The sequence below is a fragment of the Numenius arquata genome, chromosome Z (assembly GCF_964106895.1).
Source record: "Numenius arquata chromosome Z, bNumArq3.hap1.1, whole genome shotgun sequence".
In the NCBI taxonomy this organism is placed as follows: Eukaryota; Metazoa; Chordata; class Aves; order Charadriiformes; family Scolopacidae; genus Numenius; species Numenius arquata.
In genome coordinates, this window is record NC_133616.1 from 994861 (window position 1) to 1013600 (window position 18740).

The window sequence follows — 18740 nt, forward strand, 5'->3', positions numbered from 1 at the left end:
GGCTCGCGAGCGGCGCTGCCGGGAGCTCCCTGCCCTCCAGTGTCTGGCTGTTCATCCCGGGTCCGTCCTTCCCCCTCGGGGCAAGTTCTGCCCTCGGTGGACCTTGGGCCAGCGGAGGGTTTTCGGTGGCTGTTGGCAGCCCGGGGGGGGTCCCCCCATTTATGGCACGATGAGGGGGGACCCTGGCCCTGCCACCGAGGGAGGGAAGCCCGACACCTTTTCTTATTCCATCCTGCTTAGCATCCATTACGTCATTACTGCTCACATCTGTCGGTTTTATTTTTATCCCTTTTTTTTTCCTTGACACTTGTATTGCTTCTGAGGGAAAAATGTTTTGAAAAGTAAATTCGAAATTTGCACACACAATTATTTATGCATGCAAAAACTTGAATGTGAGCGTACAATTAAGTTTTGAGAGATAAAGGAAAGAGCACGAGCCTGGGAAGAATTCTGGGGTTTGAATCGGGGCTGTGCATTAACTTGCCGCGTTATTCTGCAACCGGCCTGACCCCTCTCTCTCCCTCTTTGTAAAAAGATGATGGTATTTCCACCTTGGGAGAAAGAGAGTTTCTCCCGAGTTCTGAACCGAAGAAACAAACTAGTACATGAGTGCTGCGCTTGGCTAATACTTGTAGTTAAATTTAAGATTTTGGCTTTTAAGATTGAGTGACCCGAAGCAGGAGGTTACACCAAGAGTGTTTAAAAAAAAAAAAAAAATTAGTGGCCCGATCCTGGCGAGGCTTTTATACATCCTTGACTGTGGGTAGCGCCTGATGCTGCTGATGCCCAGAGAGGTGCTGAGGGGTAACAAGGCAGTGCAGGGCAGCGGGGTTGGCTTTTCAGTAAGAATTTACTTTCCACACCCACTGAGAAAAACATCAAATTTTTTTTCTTGCAGTCCAGTCCATGTATATAGCAATGAGGTGATTAAGATGACAAACTTCTCCATAACGTTTTGCTTTTTAAATCTGTTTTTAAAAGCAGTATTTCTTTGCTCTTCTCGCATGTGTTACGGGCGAGAAGGCTTGGATGCCAAGAGAGGGCTTTATGCTGAATTGCCCAGCACCAAATTCCAGGAACCTCATCTCGCTCACCCATGCAGGATTATCCGCACGGCAAAGCGAAGTCAATTACTGATGAAATAAAAATTTGAAACAGCTTTAAGAATGTTCTGGAACACATCACTTCCAACAGAATCAATAGGGGGAAACCAATAAAGGGAACAATATTTCTTATAGCTGGCTTAGAACTTTGAAGGGAAATATGGAACCTGTAGGCTTTGAAAAGTGCTGTTTAAACTTGTAAAATTGTTATTTATTTTTTTTCCCAATTTGTTAACAGAACTATGGAGATGGGACTCACTATGATCATATGGCGAGCAGAGACCTTGGGTCGCATGACAATCTCTCTCCTCCCTTTGTCAATTCCAGAATACAAAGTAAGAAATCAAATTTCTTAACTTGACCGTGGTGTTGACAGTGGAATAAGTGAACCAGAAAGGAAAATTCTGAGGGTTTAAATCCCTCCTCCTCATTTTGGGGGTTGATTGTACTCGGCGTAAGGGTGGGAACAGGGATCTTTATTTTTATTTTTTTGGAAGCTGTCCTGCAATTTGAAAAATGTCTCCCGATGGTGTTTACTGAACAGAACTGTGCTTTCTTGCTGTGAGAGGGATCTGAGTTTTGATGCGGTAACTGCAATATTTGCTGAAAGAGGTAAATGGTGGTTTCCCAAGGCTCAGCCTTTCCTTTTCAAAGAAGTGACCGGTTGGCAGAGAAAATCGGGACGTGCTCTGGACGGGGCTTTTAAAGCAGAGGAGGATTTCTGAAAATACGATAAATATACGTTTGCAAAAGGGAAGAGCTAAATAACTGGTGAGGGACACCGAGGGCCTTGTTTGTGTTGGAGCAGGCTGGCTCGTTGCCTGCTGGGACCTGCGAGCTCCTGGGTTTCAGGCGAGGGGAGCTGCAGCCCGTTCGGCTTTAGAGGAGTGAGATTTTGCCCGGGGCGTTTGGCAGGGACCCTCCTTCCACCCCACGCCCCGTGATAGAAAGTTTTGACACCCCTGAATAATCATTTAGCTTAGCAGCAAACGCCGGAGCGGTATGAAGGGAGGCTATAATTATTTGTAAGTGAATGATAGCTACTTTCTTTAATTACGGTTGATAAATGAGTTTGGTTAAAGTAAATATATGATGTAAAAATATTAGTAATGCTTATGCTCGGCCAAGATCACACCCTTCTTCTGCAGTTGTCAATGAACTAACCAAATGCTTTGCTTTAAAGGGTTGAACGTGAGCCAAAAAAAACATGGAGCTGTAACTGCGATATATCATTCTTCAGCTCTAATATACGTCCCTAAAATATGCCTTGTCTTTTACTATTGGGAAATATTTGTGAGTTGTTTAACATATGGGACAATGTTGGAGCTTGTAGTCGTTTGTATGTATTCACGTACCAAACATGGTTACAACAGTTTTAAAGGGTCTAATATAAGCCAAAAAAAGCAGGGAAGTTTCAACACTCCCTTCTTAACTCACGCCACGGGGCTTAGGTGGTGCGTGGAGCCAGTTCCCAAATAGCCACACGCTTCTGTGGAACCCGCTGGGCTGCGCTGGGCTCTCGGGTTTGACTTCCAGTTTGAGTCTTTAGAACTTGAAAGTCCTTCTCTCCTCTGCCTGCCCTTGGGTTACAGGAAAAAAAAAAAATCTCATTCCTGGCTCTGTTTTTGCCAACCTTAGTGAAAATGCTGGTTCCATTTGGTTTAAGAAATAGTTGTTTTATACAAGCAGTTCTGGAGGCACCGAGGTAAAGAATTAAACCGTGTGATACCGTGATTAGGAGCTCTGGAAATCCTGATGTTTCCACTGACTCCACCCCGGTGGAGGCATTGCCCTACAAAGACTGTCAGTCTGTGCTGGTCACCTCTCTATTTGTGATTTTTTAGGAGAAATCTAAATATCAAGGTGATGAACAATGCGGAGTGCTCATTCCTTAGCCGGAGGCTGCACGAACTGCCCGTTCCCGGCTCCAAAACGTCCTTTATCATTTTCCCTTTTCCTGGCGGGTCTTTGAACTCCCCCAGGGAAAGGTCACCATAAACTCTGGTGTCACAGAAAGTCTTTTTTTCAATGCTCCTCCTTCTCTTGACAACTGATAAAGAGCTTGACAATCATCCACCTTGAACTGGTTTTATACTGGTGCATACTGTTGAATGGAGATGCTCCTGATTTGAGGTGGTTTTCCAGGCAAGAAAGACTCTTGTTACTGGGGATAGGTATTGCTGACCCCCTACCTGTGAGCCACAGATGTTTGCAGACAGGCTGTGCTTAAACGAGGGCTTTAATTGTATTTTAGTTTTCAGATGTTAGTTTTTTAAAATCCATTTTTATGTGGCCGGTGTCTAGCCGGGAGCCTGTGCGTAGGTGCTGGAGCGAGCCCCGTGGGGAGGAGTGGAGAATCACAGAATGATATGGGGTTGGAAGGGACCTCTGGAGATCATCTAGTCCAACCTCCCTGCCAGAGCAGGTCCACCCAGAGCAGGTCCCACAGGAACGTGTCCAGGCGGGTTTGGAATGTCTCCGGGCTGCGATGGCCGTGGCACGTCGGGTGTCGCTTCCCATCACCTCTCCCCTTTCAAGGTGTGCTCTTTGGGAATGGTTCTCATCCTGCTACTCGGGGTACCTTGCTACTACATTAAATCACTTCCCAACGTACAGTAACTTCCTCCCAAACCCCCCGTAGCTTAATGGAGCGTTTCACTGCGAGGATTAGACGGAGACGCTGCTGAAGAAAGCTGCTGGCTTATGTGGTGACCTTTGAATCTCATCTGGGTTAGTGGTTGATATTTTGATTTGGTTACTGTGGTCATATTGTGACAGCTGCTGGTTCATTAGAATTCAGTTCCTCTCCTCGCTTTGCCTACCAGGAATATTTAGGTTTATGTTGCTTCAAAGTGCTCTAACCGCCCCGAGTTTTAACCCGGCGCGCCGCACAAGGTGAGGCGTTGTGAAAAGCTTTTGGCCACCAGCCGCCGTCCACCGGTCACAGCGGAGGGTGGGGGCAGACTCGGTGCGGGAGAAAACTTTCCCGGAGGTTTGCAAAGCTGATTTAACCCGCTGTGTTGGAACGTAGGAAAAATGAGAATAGAAAAGATCAAAAGCGCTTTTCTTACTCTGTTGCACGGACAGTCTGTGTCCGCCTCCCCTGAAATGTAATATTTCTGGTGTTCGCCGTAGTGATTTTATATTTCTTAATGAAAAAGTTCCTATGCTCCTCACTAGAAGACAGTATTTCATTCCCGATGCTGCTCTGTAGAAGGCTAGAAGGTCCCTGAATGTAGATCTCTCACTAGCTGTAGGAGCTGGTCGGTGATCTGGTGTGTGACGACAAGATCTCTGCTTGTGTTTATTTTCTCTTGCTGTTGCTAAACGCAGAATGAAGAGCAGATCCAATGACTTGCTCTTACTCCCCTCCCGGTTCCGCTTCGGAGCGATCCTGCCCTGCTCTGACACCATCCCGTGCCCTGTTTTCGGGAGGGCTGGCGCTGCCTTTGCCAGAGACTGGCACTTGTATCCAAAAGAAGTATTTTCCCCTTTGCTTTCTTCCCTTTTCCTTTTAAAAAACCTCCAAGTCATGATTTTTCCTCTTAGCATTGTTATTTCGGTGGGGTTCTCTCGCCGTTGGAGTGCTGGAGGCAGGACTTGTGCCCGGGGCTCCTGGTAGCCCATCTTGGTGGCCCATCCGCGGTGGGCTCTTGGCAAGTCCCTCGACCTCTCTGTGCTCAGTGCGTCCTCCTAGTTATCTCTCTGAAGAGCACACACTATAGATTTTGCAGGGATAGTGGGAGATACGATGAGTTGCTGTCTGGAAAACATCCCGAGTTCCTTGGTTACTCCATATACGTGCCAAATTTTAATATTATTTTTAATGCTACGATAGCACTTGTCTCCGTACGAATATTGCTGTGGCATTTGCTTTTAATCTGTACAGCTTTGATTCTGTTACTGTTATTCTACGGAGAACTGGAATTTTTGCAGATTAGTTAAGTTTACCCAACACGGCATTATAAGGCCTTGCTTTCAATTGCTAAACTATAAACATTTGGGCTGAAATTTTCCATGCTGTGTATCTGACTCAGCCTGATTATTATTTTTTTAACCTTCTGCAGAAATGATTTCAACATTTCCTAAAATGAGATTACATTTCATCCTGGCAGATTTTGGATTTTCTCAGTTAGCGTCTGGCACATCGCGAACATTAATTCTTTTTCACACCCCCTCTGTTATGTCAGGTGGCTTCGGTTCCCCTTTTGCAGCTGGAGAAGTGAAGGTCCGTGAGGAACCAGGAGGGAAATGTCAAAACCGGTCCGGTGATTTTTATTATTTTTTTTTTTTTTTTCAGTTGTAAATTTGAAATGCAGAAAGGGGTTTGATGGTCTCTCGGTTCTAGCGTTCGGTGGCACCCAAAGATGCCACCACTTGGGGAAGCGTTGGTCGTGGTGCTTTGTAGGGGTCACCCAGACTGCGGGGACACACACTCGGCAGCCGTGTACTCATCTTAAGGGTGTCTGCCTCTTTCTTATTGCTTCCTAAAGCCTTTTCAGAGCAATGCAGTTTATTAGGATTAGTGAGGGTGTTTATTGGAGGAGCCTGGCAACTTATGGTGGGTAGAAAACAAAGACATGACTATTATATTTGGAAAAAATAAATTGCATGCAAAGTACAGAAAGAAATGTGATGACTTTTTAAAAAAGCAGTCAAAGGTGCATTTTTAGGAATCACAAGCAGGACTGTGTTCTCCAGAAAAAAATCTGTGTCTGTCTGGATACCTATAGCATCAGCTAGGATGAGTTTTGATAACTGAAAATCTGAATAGAACAACTAAAAAGGTCAAGAAAGGCCTTCAGAAACCAGAGAACTGGAAATCCCAGGCTCCGGTTTTCATTTAAAATATTTTTAAGTGTGGTGGGGCTGGACTACGAGATGGCCTTTGGCTTGGTCCTGTGGTTGTGGATGGAAATGGTGCTGGGGACACCAGTAGCACTGCTGTAGACACCAGCAATGACCTGGAGGGGACAGGTCCCGCCATGCAGGACACCTTTCCATGGCCGCAGGACTCTCTGGCTGGCTGGGGAGACAGGGGGAGCTTCAGGATGTTTAGAGAGAGGTCTAAAAACCTGGATACAGCCAAGTTTGGCTTCTTTGGTGTGTTGTGCATCTGGCATCTCGGGTTTTTTTGGTTCTATGTTTTTATTCACCTCTAAACTCCCTTAACTCCCCCTACGAGTGCTCTGGTGAATGCAGTATGGATAGATGTGCCCATCAACCTCGGTTTTGTTCTTCTCATCCCCGAGTGAGTACAGAAGGGCAGATCTGAGACGGGGTTTTCAGCTTAAATCTAGGGAAAATAATCTGTTGAGGTTTTTTTGCCAAATCTAGAGTTGTTTCACCAACCAAAGTACCTTGTTTTCAATGTCTCCCAACTTTAAAAAGGGCGCTAATCTGGGAAATAAACATGCCCCCCCTGCGTATTCTGAGAGCAGGGCACTAAATGTGTCCCCAAGAACTGAATCACAAAACAGCCACTGATTTCAGACGTGGTCTGTTCTGCTCTTTAATGACCATGTATCTTAAGTTTACGCATAAGTTAAGGCTCCGGGTTCCGTCCGGGAACAGCTGGACAAGAATTTCTTCCAGCCTTTTTTTTCTGGATTGGTTTTAGTGGTTTCTGCACAGCAAAGTGGAATTGCTTCTGGATAACCCCGAGTACAGTTTGAGTTCAGTTATGCAGGGGGTCAAGGCTGAGACCCGAGGAGCTTGGATGTAGAGCTTCAGCTTTCTAAGATAATCACAACAAAAATCACACCGTTTGCCCTCAACTGGGGCCTTGACAGATGCCTTAAAAACGCTTTGCAGAAGACACTGGCTCACGTATCCCTTCTTGTCGTGGAATATCCCTGCCGCTTCTCCTCTCTCGCTTGCCTGTGAACAACACGAACAGGGAAAAAATCTGTGCTGCAAAGCATTTTGTCGATGTAGGTAGAGAGACGGTCCCGTTCCCAATGAAGAGTTAATCCATTTTGCGGCGAGTCGGGATTGTGAGCTCCGGCGTTCAACCCCAGCCGCTCGGAAGGCCCGGAGAAAAGAAATTACAAGGACATTTCCATTTATTTGGGGAACGAGCAGCAGATGTATAAATAGAAACTGTAGACTGTGGCAATTAATGTCCGCATACTGAGAGAAGAATTGAAATATTATTTTGTACTACATAGTTTTCAGTGAAGTTTACATTCCTTTGTATTTTGTTCTTAAACAAGTCCAAGCGTTTTTAATAAGTTATTTTGTGTGACAGTTGCATTCTGCCTAGCGTGGCACGGACTAACGCCGTGTGAAAAACATTTGCATGGAGCTGCGAATGCATTTGATCTGTATTTGGAGTACAAATTGGGAGTTTGCAAAATATTGCCTGAAGTTATCCTCCCTGGAGGCAGAAGGGAACGTCCTCCTGCTGATAACCCAGCCCCCTCTTCTGCGGGGACCTGGAAGATGGGCACAGATGACTCAAAAAGCTCTTGGCTTTTATCTACTCCGAGATACTGCATTTTTTTTTTTTTTTTTTTTTCTGCGTTGCGAGCATATTGATAGAGAAACGTCCAGAAGGCGCTTTAATGGTTAATGAGCTGCTGCCCTTTGTATAGATGAGCTCCGTTTGGCTTTCCAATAAGCATTTGCTGCTGTTCTCCAGCTGAGCTGATATTGGTGGCGGAGGGAATTTGAGCTCACACCTGTTTGAGCGTTAAAAGAAACCTATAAGTGACTGCCTTAAAATATTCATAGAGGGGAAAAAATTCAATTTCGGGAAAACCTTACCCCACCAGGAAAACCATTGATAGGTGTGAGGTTTTTTTTTTTTTTAAAGAAAAAAAAAAAAAAAGAAAAATACACCACCACCACAAAAAGCTGGGTTTGTGAATTAGTTGCAATCTTCCTATTTTCCCCGAGCTGTTTGGGGTCACGTAACCAGTGAGCGTACACCTAGAGGTAGCGACGTGGTTCTGGGGGCCGGGGCCGGGATTTGCATTGCAGCTGGAAAGCATACATGTGGGAAAATCTGTGAAACAAAACAAATTTGTTGAATTACTGGGTCATTTACATAGTTGCTCCAGTCATGGTCCGTTAAACAGGCCAAAACAATGGTTTGGTTATGCTCTCTAGTTAAGGCACAGGCTGTGTAAAACAATGCCGGGTTAGCTGGATAATTAATAATCATTTTGAGCCCCTACGTACCTTAAGTCTGAACTTCCCAGCGGAGGGAGATGTTGAAGCAAATAAGGCGTTCGCTAAATAAGATCGACTGATTTTGTGAGGTCTTGGTGTATTCTCCTACAAAACCAGATAACGCTGCAGCTGTCAGGGGCTTTTTCTGCACCTAAGGACACGTCCAGGAAAGAAAACCATCATTGCTTTCCATAGGAAGATGTGACAGTCTTGTAGCAAAAAATCATTGTGGCTTTGGTAGTTAAATTTTTAATTGTCTCTTCTCCAGATGACTTCTGCCAGTTTCTATAAGGACTTCTCTATTCCCATCCCCAGCCTTCAGCCTCTGGATTTAGCACGTTTGGTCAGATGCGCGGAACATACACAATCAAATATAAACCAGTTCCGATGGAAATGATAAAAAGGGTATGACAGGAGGGTACAGTAATTCTCCACAGCATCATGCCGATAGATACATCTTACCATATGGTCCGAATTAAGGACAGCACCAGTTCTCACACTATACGAGGCTGATGCTGTACTAGGTCCACGCTTTGATCCTTGTACCATGTGAGATAAAAAGATACGGAGCATGCATTTAACAGGAACCATCAGTACTTTTTAATTAGATTATATTTCTTTTTAAGTAAAATCAGAGCGCGCCGATACATTTCTTTATTCTGAAACTTTTTACTATGTGACTGTGGTCTTCAAGCATATTCAGTCATTCTAAAAAAGAGGACAGAATGAGAAGTGATGGGGAAGGATATTCTGGGAAGCAAACATGCTGACTAAATGTGATAAAGAAGAAATTAGGCCAACGATCAAATATTAAAAAGAGTGGCATTGTGTGTGTGTGTGTGTGTATATATATATATGTGTGTGTGTGAATTATCCGGAAAAAGCAGTTTTGATTAATTCTTGGATGAGGAAGCTCTGTAAACAGATCAGCAAGAATTTAGTCACAAGCGTTTTTAATTCATTGTTTAAATACCTTTTAATTATGATATCTATATCAGCGCATTCCTATCCTTTCTACTATTTATATTTTCATTTTTATATGTCACTAGAATTGAAGGTGCCTGGTTCTGATTCCCATTGCCAGGAAGTTTTATTCTTCCAAATATACCTTCTAGGAGAATATTTATTTTTTCCTTCCTAAATTTTAACTTTCATGGAATTGAATTCCAGGGAATTGATTCCAAAGCCAGTTTTGGCCCGGGTTTGGGATTGGCTGAGATCACGGGTCTCCCATGGTGTGCGGGGCAGCACCCAGAAGGTCACTGGAAATCTGGAGAGAGAGCTTGGTTTAGGAACTGTTCCGTGGGGAAGTTTGCAGGCGTCTCTAGAAGTTGGCCCAATGGCTATAGTCTGCTTAGCCATTCGTTATTTCCATTTGGAAAACGAAACAGGAGGAAAGAAGAAACACATGAGAAAATCTGTGAAACTTTGGAGTAACTATTGTTGGCTGAGCATTAAAGTGGGCTCAAAGCCAGGCCAATGCTGATAATAATTTTTAAAGCAGTAATTTACCTGCTGATGGTGAGGTGAGGCGCGCAAACGGAGCAGCTGGCGAGTCCTGAGCGAGGCTCCCGTTGAGCTTTGTATATTGGAACCCGTTTTCACGGGGAACGGGAAGGTGATGCCGTGTAAATACTCAACATCGTGGGGAACTGGTACCTCCCGAAAAATAAGCCTAGCAAGTATATTCTAAACTGCTAGGCTAAAAATAAATAATACGCTGAAAAGCTTACTAACATCCTCGTATTTAAGAACAAGCACGGCAAGAAGTAATGCTAGGAAAGGAGGGCAAGAATATAAAGTGTAAAACATCAAGTTCAGGGAAGGTGTGGAATGAGGTTAAGTGTTAAAAAATAATAATCTGAAAGCAAAGAGAGAGAAAGGAACAACTGTACGTGAGGTTAAGATAAATAATCATGGAAGATTATTGCAATGCATAAAGAAGAGGAGGTCAGTAAAGTAGATTTTTAGGACCTCTTAGAGATGGAAAGGGTAATTTATTGACAGATGATGTAGACACTGCTAAAAAATAAATGGATTTTTCGCCTCAGTGTTCACAAAAGAGGATGGGGAACAGATGCCAGAATCGGATATAAATTTCCCAGGAGAGAGGCAAGAAATATTGAAGGAAAATAGGGATTATTCCAGAATGGGTGATCACACGGTGGGTGAGAACATCAGTAGATGGATTAAACTCTATGGAGGAGCTATCACAGGATTCTTAAATGAGGAAAGAGAAAGGACTATTTCATGTTTACAGGGAAAAAAACCCAACCAAACAAACAACTCCCCCCGCCCCCGTTCCTTAGTGTCCTCAGCTGTCCACAGGGATCACCATCAGGGGAGCTCTGTGTTTCACCGGAGTGGCACAATGCTTTTGTCCCGTAAGGACTTCATCGACAAGTTTTGTGTGTGCCTCTCTGTTTCAGTTACTTTAAAATAATTTTAAATACTTAAAATATATTTTACAGTGAGGAGTCCAGTCTCCACAAAATGTACAGTCCTGTATGGAAGGGAGACTGAGCTTGGACCGTCCATAAGCAATGGCTCAATTGGGTGAGGAGGACGTGTTCTTTGAGGGAACCATCACAGCTCAACAAACATAAGGTGAAGCGTTTCCAATGGTTCCTGCTGCATGGTGTATTCTGCCTCCTCAAAAAAAAATCATTGATATTTGTTAGTTCTGCCAGAAAAAAACATATTCTTCATCTGATGGGAAGGTCTATCTTGCGTGGTTTGATGATCATATTTGAAGGTGAGATACTTCAGGTCACACATCTGGAATGTTTTCACCTTAGTGGTGTGCAGGAGGATATAAGACCGGGCACATATGCCTCTTGCTGTTGCATTTATCCTCAGGTTCAGAGTTGACCCTTGGCCAGTCTGGACCTGGATCTATGAAGAACTAATATCCAAAGTTTTGGTGCTCCTCTTTGTGAGCCTCATAACCATCTAGAAGAACCATGTTCTTGCTGGCACAGTCTTCAGTGTGTGAACTTGAATGGGCTTCACGCTTTTATGAATGACTGAACTTAAACATTCAGTGTAACAATGGAGTTTCATCTTCATTGTCTTTCCAGCTTCATCCATGAGTCTCATGTTTCTTCCAAGGCATTTTTGCTTTTGCAAAATTTGCTATCAAAGGTTCTTGTGCCTATTCCTGGTCCAGATTCATTAGTTTCTTATACTCGCTAGGTTTAACTGCCTTCGGAGGAGTGATGTCTGAGTGACTGGCAGGTAGAGACACTGAAGCTGGAGGCAAAACGAGATGCTTGATGTCCGTTGAACAGGCAACCATGTGAAAACTGAGGGAGAGGGGTAATGGGTGTAATACGTAACACGGAGCCAAGCTGTTGCAGCACTGTGGACTTAAGGCTTGTGGTCTTCCTCATCATATGCATTAGAAGAACATTAATTAAAATTTACTGATATTTGGTGGATTGTGAAAAAACCAATGCAAACTAAAACTGAACTTAGGTTGTCCATCTGGCAGAGGAGAACATTTGGATAGAGAGCTGATTCAGCAAAACACTTTATTTTTAAAACCTTGCAATACTTTAGAGATAGAATCTAGATCAAACAAAATTTCACATCCCCCAGACAGCAGTTTCTCTCCAATATTTTGGATAGCTTTTGCAGAAGACCAAACCCTTTCTTCTCTCCCCTGAGTGGAGTCTTACCTTCCTCCCAAATGCAGCTGCTGGCATATCTTCTCTGCTGGTTTCTCGTCCTTGCAGCTGTAGTGCAGAGGTTCCAGCAGAGGTTCCTTCATCTCATCTTCCTCCCTTGACCTACAGACTGGAAATGTGCTTTGTTTTTGCTGGTCATCCTGAGAAGACACACCTTCTGGTACCTCCACCCATCCTCTTTGGTGGCATCTGAGATGATGAATGGAATGGATGTTTGGTAGGCTGATGGATCTCATTAAACTTCCAACTAAATTTAACTAGACCTGTCTTTTAAGGATCTTCTCCCAAGTTCTGCTGGAGAAGTAAAATATTTTGTAGATGCACTGTAAATGCTTTGTATGCCCACCTACTGTGGTGGGAATATGCTTTGGCTTCGGTAGCCTTCTATTACACCACCAACCGCTGTAATAACGTCTCTTGGGATGCAAAGGATTGCAGAAGAATCTCTGAATGGATGATAAATTCTCTTATAATCCCTGTTTTGTGGATGGAAACACCCACATGTAGCCAGAGACTGAGCTCATTGCTTGTAGCCTTCCACTCGCCCGTGTTTCAATTCCTAGAGCTTCCTGCCACCCTCCTGGTCGTGACCAAGGAGTTCAGTTTAGTCCATGTCCTAAATCCACTCAGTCTAATCCTAGTTTTCTATTGATGGAAACTGCAGAACACCAAGAGCTTTTGAAGCACGAACGACAACAAAAAGAAGTCAAATGTAGAATCTGTCCTCTTTTTCTACAGAGCATGGCCGGGTTGTGTTGTGATAGACTTATGGGTGTTCAGTGGAGGTTGTGTTTATTACAGAGGTACTTTGGCCTTTTGTTCTTAATATAAAAATCAGCTTTCGATGCCTGTAAGCAAAATTTTCCATGTGTATTACATAGCCAAAGTGCCAGCCATCTTAAAATATATATGTCTTAAAATATATCCTGTGCCTTTTTGTTGTGGCTGGATTCAAGGCAGTGGAGCTCCAGCCTTTGCATCTTTTGAGCTTCTCTTAACCACGTTTTGAAAATTCGCCTGAAAATCGCTTTTGGATTGTTTCTGCTTTTCTGCAGCACAGAACAAGAGACTTTTATCGCCTCCGCAGCCCTTGGCTTACACGTGCACAATATGCTCGGGTTTAGGTCAACCTGGGGAGCTGCCCTCCTGCCCCCTTCCCTGCTGGGGAGCCGGGGGGGGGGCAGGTTGGGAGGCAACAGGAGGGCTCTGTCTGGGGGGCTTATAAAGGCCAGCGAGGCACGGCAGGCTGAGCCCCGTCTTGTTTAACTCCATCAGCTAAATAGCCAGTCCTTCCCCGCGTGTTTTGTTTGAGTAGGTTTCACCTCTTTGTATGGCAGAACTATTCTTTGTCTGACTTTGATATTTTTTTTTTACATGCGAAATGGTTTTGATCACGTTATATGGAGCTGTCATCACCCCCCCCGAACAGTTGCAATTTCTGTGCCTGCTCATGTGGTGCACACCTGTAACATGTTGGGAACGGGCTCGCCTTTGAAGCTCGACTTGTTCTCTCATAAGAGTCCACATATTTCTTCCATCATGTAATGAGATTTGCTGATGATACAAAACGGAGGGGAGCGAGCCGCACTTAAAAGCCAGGCAATATAAAAATACAGCTTTGGCCACGGTCCTGCGCTTGGATGCGGGCAGGAGGAGTCCTGCCACGGCCCCGAGCCCTGGTGACTTCAGCACGGCTCCGGCTAGCTGTGAAAAGGGGCTTGCGAGTTCCTGTCACTATGGCTGAGTTTTGTAACGCTTTCAAAAGTGCAGAGTGAAATCATAGAATCACAGAATGGTTTGGGTTGGAAGGGACCTTTAAAGCCCATCCAGTGCCACCCCCTGCCCTGGGCAGGGACACCTCCCACCAGACCAGGTTGAGCAAAGCCCCCTCCAACCTGGCCTTGAACCCCTCCAGGGATGGGGCAGCCACAGCTTCTCTGGGCAACCTGGGCCAGGCTCTCACCACGCTCACAGCAAAGAAGTTCTTCCCCAGATCTCATCTCAATCTCCCCTCTTTCAGTGTCAAACCCTTCCCCCTCATCCTACGGCTCCCCTCCCTGATCCAGAGTCCCTCCCCAGCTTTCCTGGAGCCCCTTGAGGGACTGGAAGGGGCTCTAAGGTCTCCCTGGAGCCTTCTCTTCTCCAGGCTGAACCCCCCCAACTCTCTCAGCCTGTCCTCACAGCAGAGGGGCTCCAGCCCTCCCAGCATCAAAATAATTACGGAAATGCAGAGGCAGAGTGAAAGTCAAAGGAAAGGAAAAGGAAAGATGTGCTGATGGAGGTATTTGAGAAGAGCTGGTGGCTCAGAGAGATGCCATGGGATTATTCCAGATGGCAAGGAGTGGCAAGTGGATGTCCCTCTTCTCCTGACCGGAGATGGAGAGCAGCCAGCCCGTGATAGGAGCAAGGGGGATGTGGGATCTTAGGAGGTTTTGAAAATGTGAAAAGGACTTTTCTGGTTCAGCTACTGAGATGAATAAGGAGGGAGAGAGAGTAATATGAACCTGCTGCTTCTCTGATGCGTTAAAGGGAAGAGAAACGATGGACCCGGCTTCGGCTGTCGTGGCTGGGAATTGGTCAGGAGAGCGAAGAGCAGGCTCCGGCTCTGCTCCCGGTGTCCTGCTGGGACTGCACGGGGCGGCCCTTCCCTGTGCTGGGTCGGCTGGTGTTGCTGCTTAATGGAGAGAGACAGATCTGAGGGCTGATGGAAAACAGCGCCTTTAAACCTTCCCCCAAATACAGAACAGCTTTGTTTTTTCTTTTGGGGGTTTCTTTTTTTTTTTCCCTTTTTTTTTTTTTTTTTTTTTTTTTTCCCCCAAAGCTAATGGTCTGAGATTTCTGAGCAAAGGTTGAATAAAAGTCAAAGGAAACTATTCTGGCACTTTGGAAGGGATGAGTGAGGCCACATCCGTAATCCTGTGCACGGTTCTTGTCACCTTATTATTAGAGCTGTGTAAATCTGGCAAGGATTTGTATTTGCCAAATATACCTCTGGCCTAGATTTGGGCTTATATTTGGAATTCAGGCCAGTTTTAACGCCTGTGCAGTTTGTAATTTTTGCCAGTTTTAAGGAAAATAACAGGAAAGAGGATAATGAAGGACAGAGGAGTCAGGAAAGCGGAAAACTAAGGAAGGAACTAGAAAAAGAGAAGAAAAAAAGGACAAAGGAATACAGATGCCATTCCTCCTTTCCTGCTTTCTCTACAGCTCTTCTTTAACTTATTCCTCTCTCTCTCTTTTCATGCTTCATTGTTGCTCTCTCTGAACTTAGAAGAATTAAATAACTTCAGCCGCTCTCTTCTGCTGTGCTTGTGCTCTCATGTTTGTTTTTTAATTTACAAACTTCTCCCTTAACCTCTCTCCCATAAATTCCCCCCTCATCATCATTTCTTGCCCTGTGCCCTGGTGTCCCTCGGTGTGTGTGCTGGCTGTGAACGTTCTCCTGGGCTGCACGTCCCATCCTGGCTCACGGACGCTTCGATGGCCACGCATTCCAGCAAGATTAAAATTCTAAGGACTGAAAAGTATCACGCTCGCGTTGGTGCAGTAAGCCCGGTGAGGTGGATAGATGTTATTTGCTGATGTTATCCCCAATGTAGGTTCAGTGGAATGGGCAGAGGGAGACTCCCAGATAGTGAAAAGCCCCCGATGAGAGTTGTGTTCCCCATGGGTTGGCCATGGAGGCTGCTCCAGGTGGAATGGTCTGAGCGGGTTTTGCTGAATTAAGGGTAGAGAAGCTGTGACTTCTCCAAGGTCACCAGGATAATCAAAGGCAGAGACGGAATGAAACCCAGGAATGAGGAGGAAGAAGCCCAGATTCTGGTTGTAGGTAATACTGGTCATCTCCTTGAGGTTGTGATTTTAGAATCCTAGAATTCCCTAGGTTGGAAGGACCTTTCAGATCATCTAGTCTAAAAACATTGAACACTTTATGTTACTGGGTGCCCAGAGTTTTAACTGAAGGCACTGAAATTGTGGGTTTTAAGTACAGTATGAACCTCCTGTGTCTTGCTGGTGGTAATTATCCATCCGAGAGAGCCCCTGGCACAGCCAAGTGCTCAGTATGGGTTGTCCACCTTCCTTCAGCAGCTCCCATGGGAGGTGTTGGTGCCATGTCCCTCATCCTCCTGCTCTCGGTGTGGGGGGGACGGGGCTGCAGCCACCGACTGAAGGTGTGGTACAGAGAACCCCGGCCTGGATTGGTTTCCATTAGAGATAACGATCTGTCTCATAGGGTTGCATTGCATGGGTGGAGCCGCGTTATTGCATGATTTGGTTACCTTCTCCGGTGGTGATTCATTGATTATTAGCACTTAGGGGTTTGTATGGGGCAGAGGAATAAAAGAGGGATCTAGGAGGTGCCACAGGAAGCTAATGTGGGCATCCACTTGAGAACCCCCTCACTTGGAGCGGGGGGAAAGGCAGGTTAGCCTCCCGCGGGGAGGAGGGGGCTGCAGAGGGTCCCTTCTGAAGGTTTTGGGGACGTTGCAAGGCTGCTTGGTCCAGTGACAAACGGGACACTGGTCACAAGCCTGGAGCTGTGCGAAGGGCAGATGTGACAGGAGTTGCACGCAGAAGTTCTCGTACAGAGAAAATAATATCGGGACACGCTAATTGCCAGCACTAGAGCCAGATGCTATTGGAAATTAAAAATAGAAATGTGTCGTCGGTATTTGGAATAAATATCCTGCTTAGTGGGGTGGTCGGAAACACAAACCAGCCCGGGCAGCATTGTGTACGGCCTGGAATTTCTCCTATTTTATGTGCCCCGGCCTTGTGCTCGCTGTACCACTCCATGCCCTCTCCGCGTGAGAGCTGGGGTGTATTTTTCTTTAAAAATATTATCTTTGGCTTTCTCTTCTGTGCTTTTGTGCCTGCGCACCTCCTCCTGCAGAGGCACGTGGAAAACGGCTACACTTTCATAACTTTTTTTGACAAGATCTGAACTCGCAGGGCTTCTTGTCCTCCCTCACCTTTTCTCGGTGTTAAAAGCTTTGCTTCTCCCCAGTTCCCCCAGTCTCCCCAGTCCTGCCAGAACGCGGGGTGTAAACCCAGTGCGCTCCCCCCGGCAGCTTTGGCGTGAGGTTCCGAAGGAAAAGCAACCTCTAGGAATAAAGGGGATGTTTCCCGTCCCCGGGCAGCGCGGCGGCACGGACCGGCTCCGCGGCACCAACCCGTCATTATTTTCCAGGTTTTTGAGATTTACCTGTTGTGCTGAGCGTAACAAAAGGAAGGAAATCTCTGTAATTATGCCGGAAGGGGGAGGAGATGGCGTTTTAGCGCCTTTGATCTGGAGCTAGAATAGGCTCAGCTTTTGGAAATTTAATTTGAAAGAATCCAACGTACACATCTGCTTTTTGTACCGCGATTCCTTTTGAGCCAGAAAATAGAAATTTATTAATGCAAATGTGCAGATTCTGTTGGTCGGAAGAGAAGGAAGCCCGTTCAAAACCATAAGTTGACTCTTTTCCTTTATAGCGCTAGAAAAAATCTTCCTGGGTCTGATGGGTGCTGGGGTTACGGAGTTTATAGGCGAAGTTTTGTGGGAGCAAGCAGGCAGCATAAAATAGTAGGATACTTCTGGGAGCGTAAAAATTTCTGGGAAATATAATACGTGAATATTTCCAAGATACTAATGAAGGGAATGGGGGGAAATTCTCTCGATAAGCAGTTTAAAAACACCACCAAAACAAGCGTGTCATAAAAGGGCTCCGTGAGCTGCCCGGGGTGGGAGATGGAGGGAGCCCATGAGGATACACAGGGTTTATTTCGGTTCCTCTCCTGATGCCCAACGTGCTGCAAAATCAGTTGTGCCTCCTAAATTGAACGCGATCCAAAATTCCAGGTAGATACTTTCAAAACACTCCTTAGGAGATGTGACTTGTGTTTTTTCGGGGCTTTGCATTAAAACTGAGAGAAGACACGTTGGACAGCAAAGCGTGCAGGAGATAGGCTTTGGCTCTAGTAGATGTTCCATCAGAATTTCCCCTGCGCACCTTTTTTTGCTACTCCCTGTCAAAACCTGCCAAGCACGAGCTTGGTCAGTCTCTGAAATAATACCGTATAAATGAAAATGTATATCTTAGAGCATATGTAAAGAAGCCCTGCTTGTCCCGTGTGACAGCAGAGAGCTAAAATAAACCTGAAAGGGTTTGTTTGTTTATTTTTAAATTAACCCGTTTTCATGCCTTGTGAATGGAGTGCATTTTGAGATTTTTAAATGAAATTCATTAGGCGTTTGCCTGGGCGAGACCTTTCATCAGGTGAGTGTGCCTGTGACGAGAACATCTTTTAGATCTACGCGGCCAGATACGATGTCCAGCTTTAGCTTGCTTTGGAGAACTGGATGTTTTTATCTCAGCCGCCTTCTATTTCTTCCTTGTGGCCTTTCAGAAATGGCACTTTTTCTGTATATTATTGGTGCAGCAGGGTTCGGGCCGCTGTGGTTCAGGCCGAGGTACTGGCAAATTCTGTCCAACAATGGGAAAATAAGGTTTTTTGTTTTGAGATGTGTAGCTTCAGATTTGCTTACGGGAGTTTCTCGGTGGGGAGCAGGTAACCCTGTGGGGCGAGGGGTCACTGGTCGGCACTGGGACGTGGGTGAGTCACAGGGGGGGCACAAGGGTTTTGATGCTTCATATTTTTGCCCCCCTACGCTGACAAACGGCTTTTTCCCAGCTCGTTTTTCATCTTTCTTCCCCTCCCTGGCTGCCCAGATGATGTGGCCGCGGTTGGCTGGGGTTTCTCTCGCTCTTCTCGGGCTTTGCTGGGA

The 18740-nt window shown here is 45.5% G+C and overlaps 1 protein-coding gene across 3 annotated transcripts in view; it reads left to right on the plus strand.

The window, feature by feature from the left end:
• Window positions 1–18740, plus strand: part of LOC141476868 (transcription factor 4-like) — a 228083-nt gene that overhangs the window by 73583 nt on the left and 135760 nt on the right. For all 3 annotated transcript variants that reach the window (XM_074165727.1, XM_074165729.1, XM_074165728.1), the window contains one exon: window positions 1342–1438. In XM_074165727.1, coding sequence (XP_074021828.1) covers window positions 1342–1438 — 97 coding nt within the window. The remainder of the gene's footprint in view (window positions 1–1341; window positions 1439–18740) is intronic.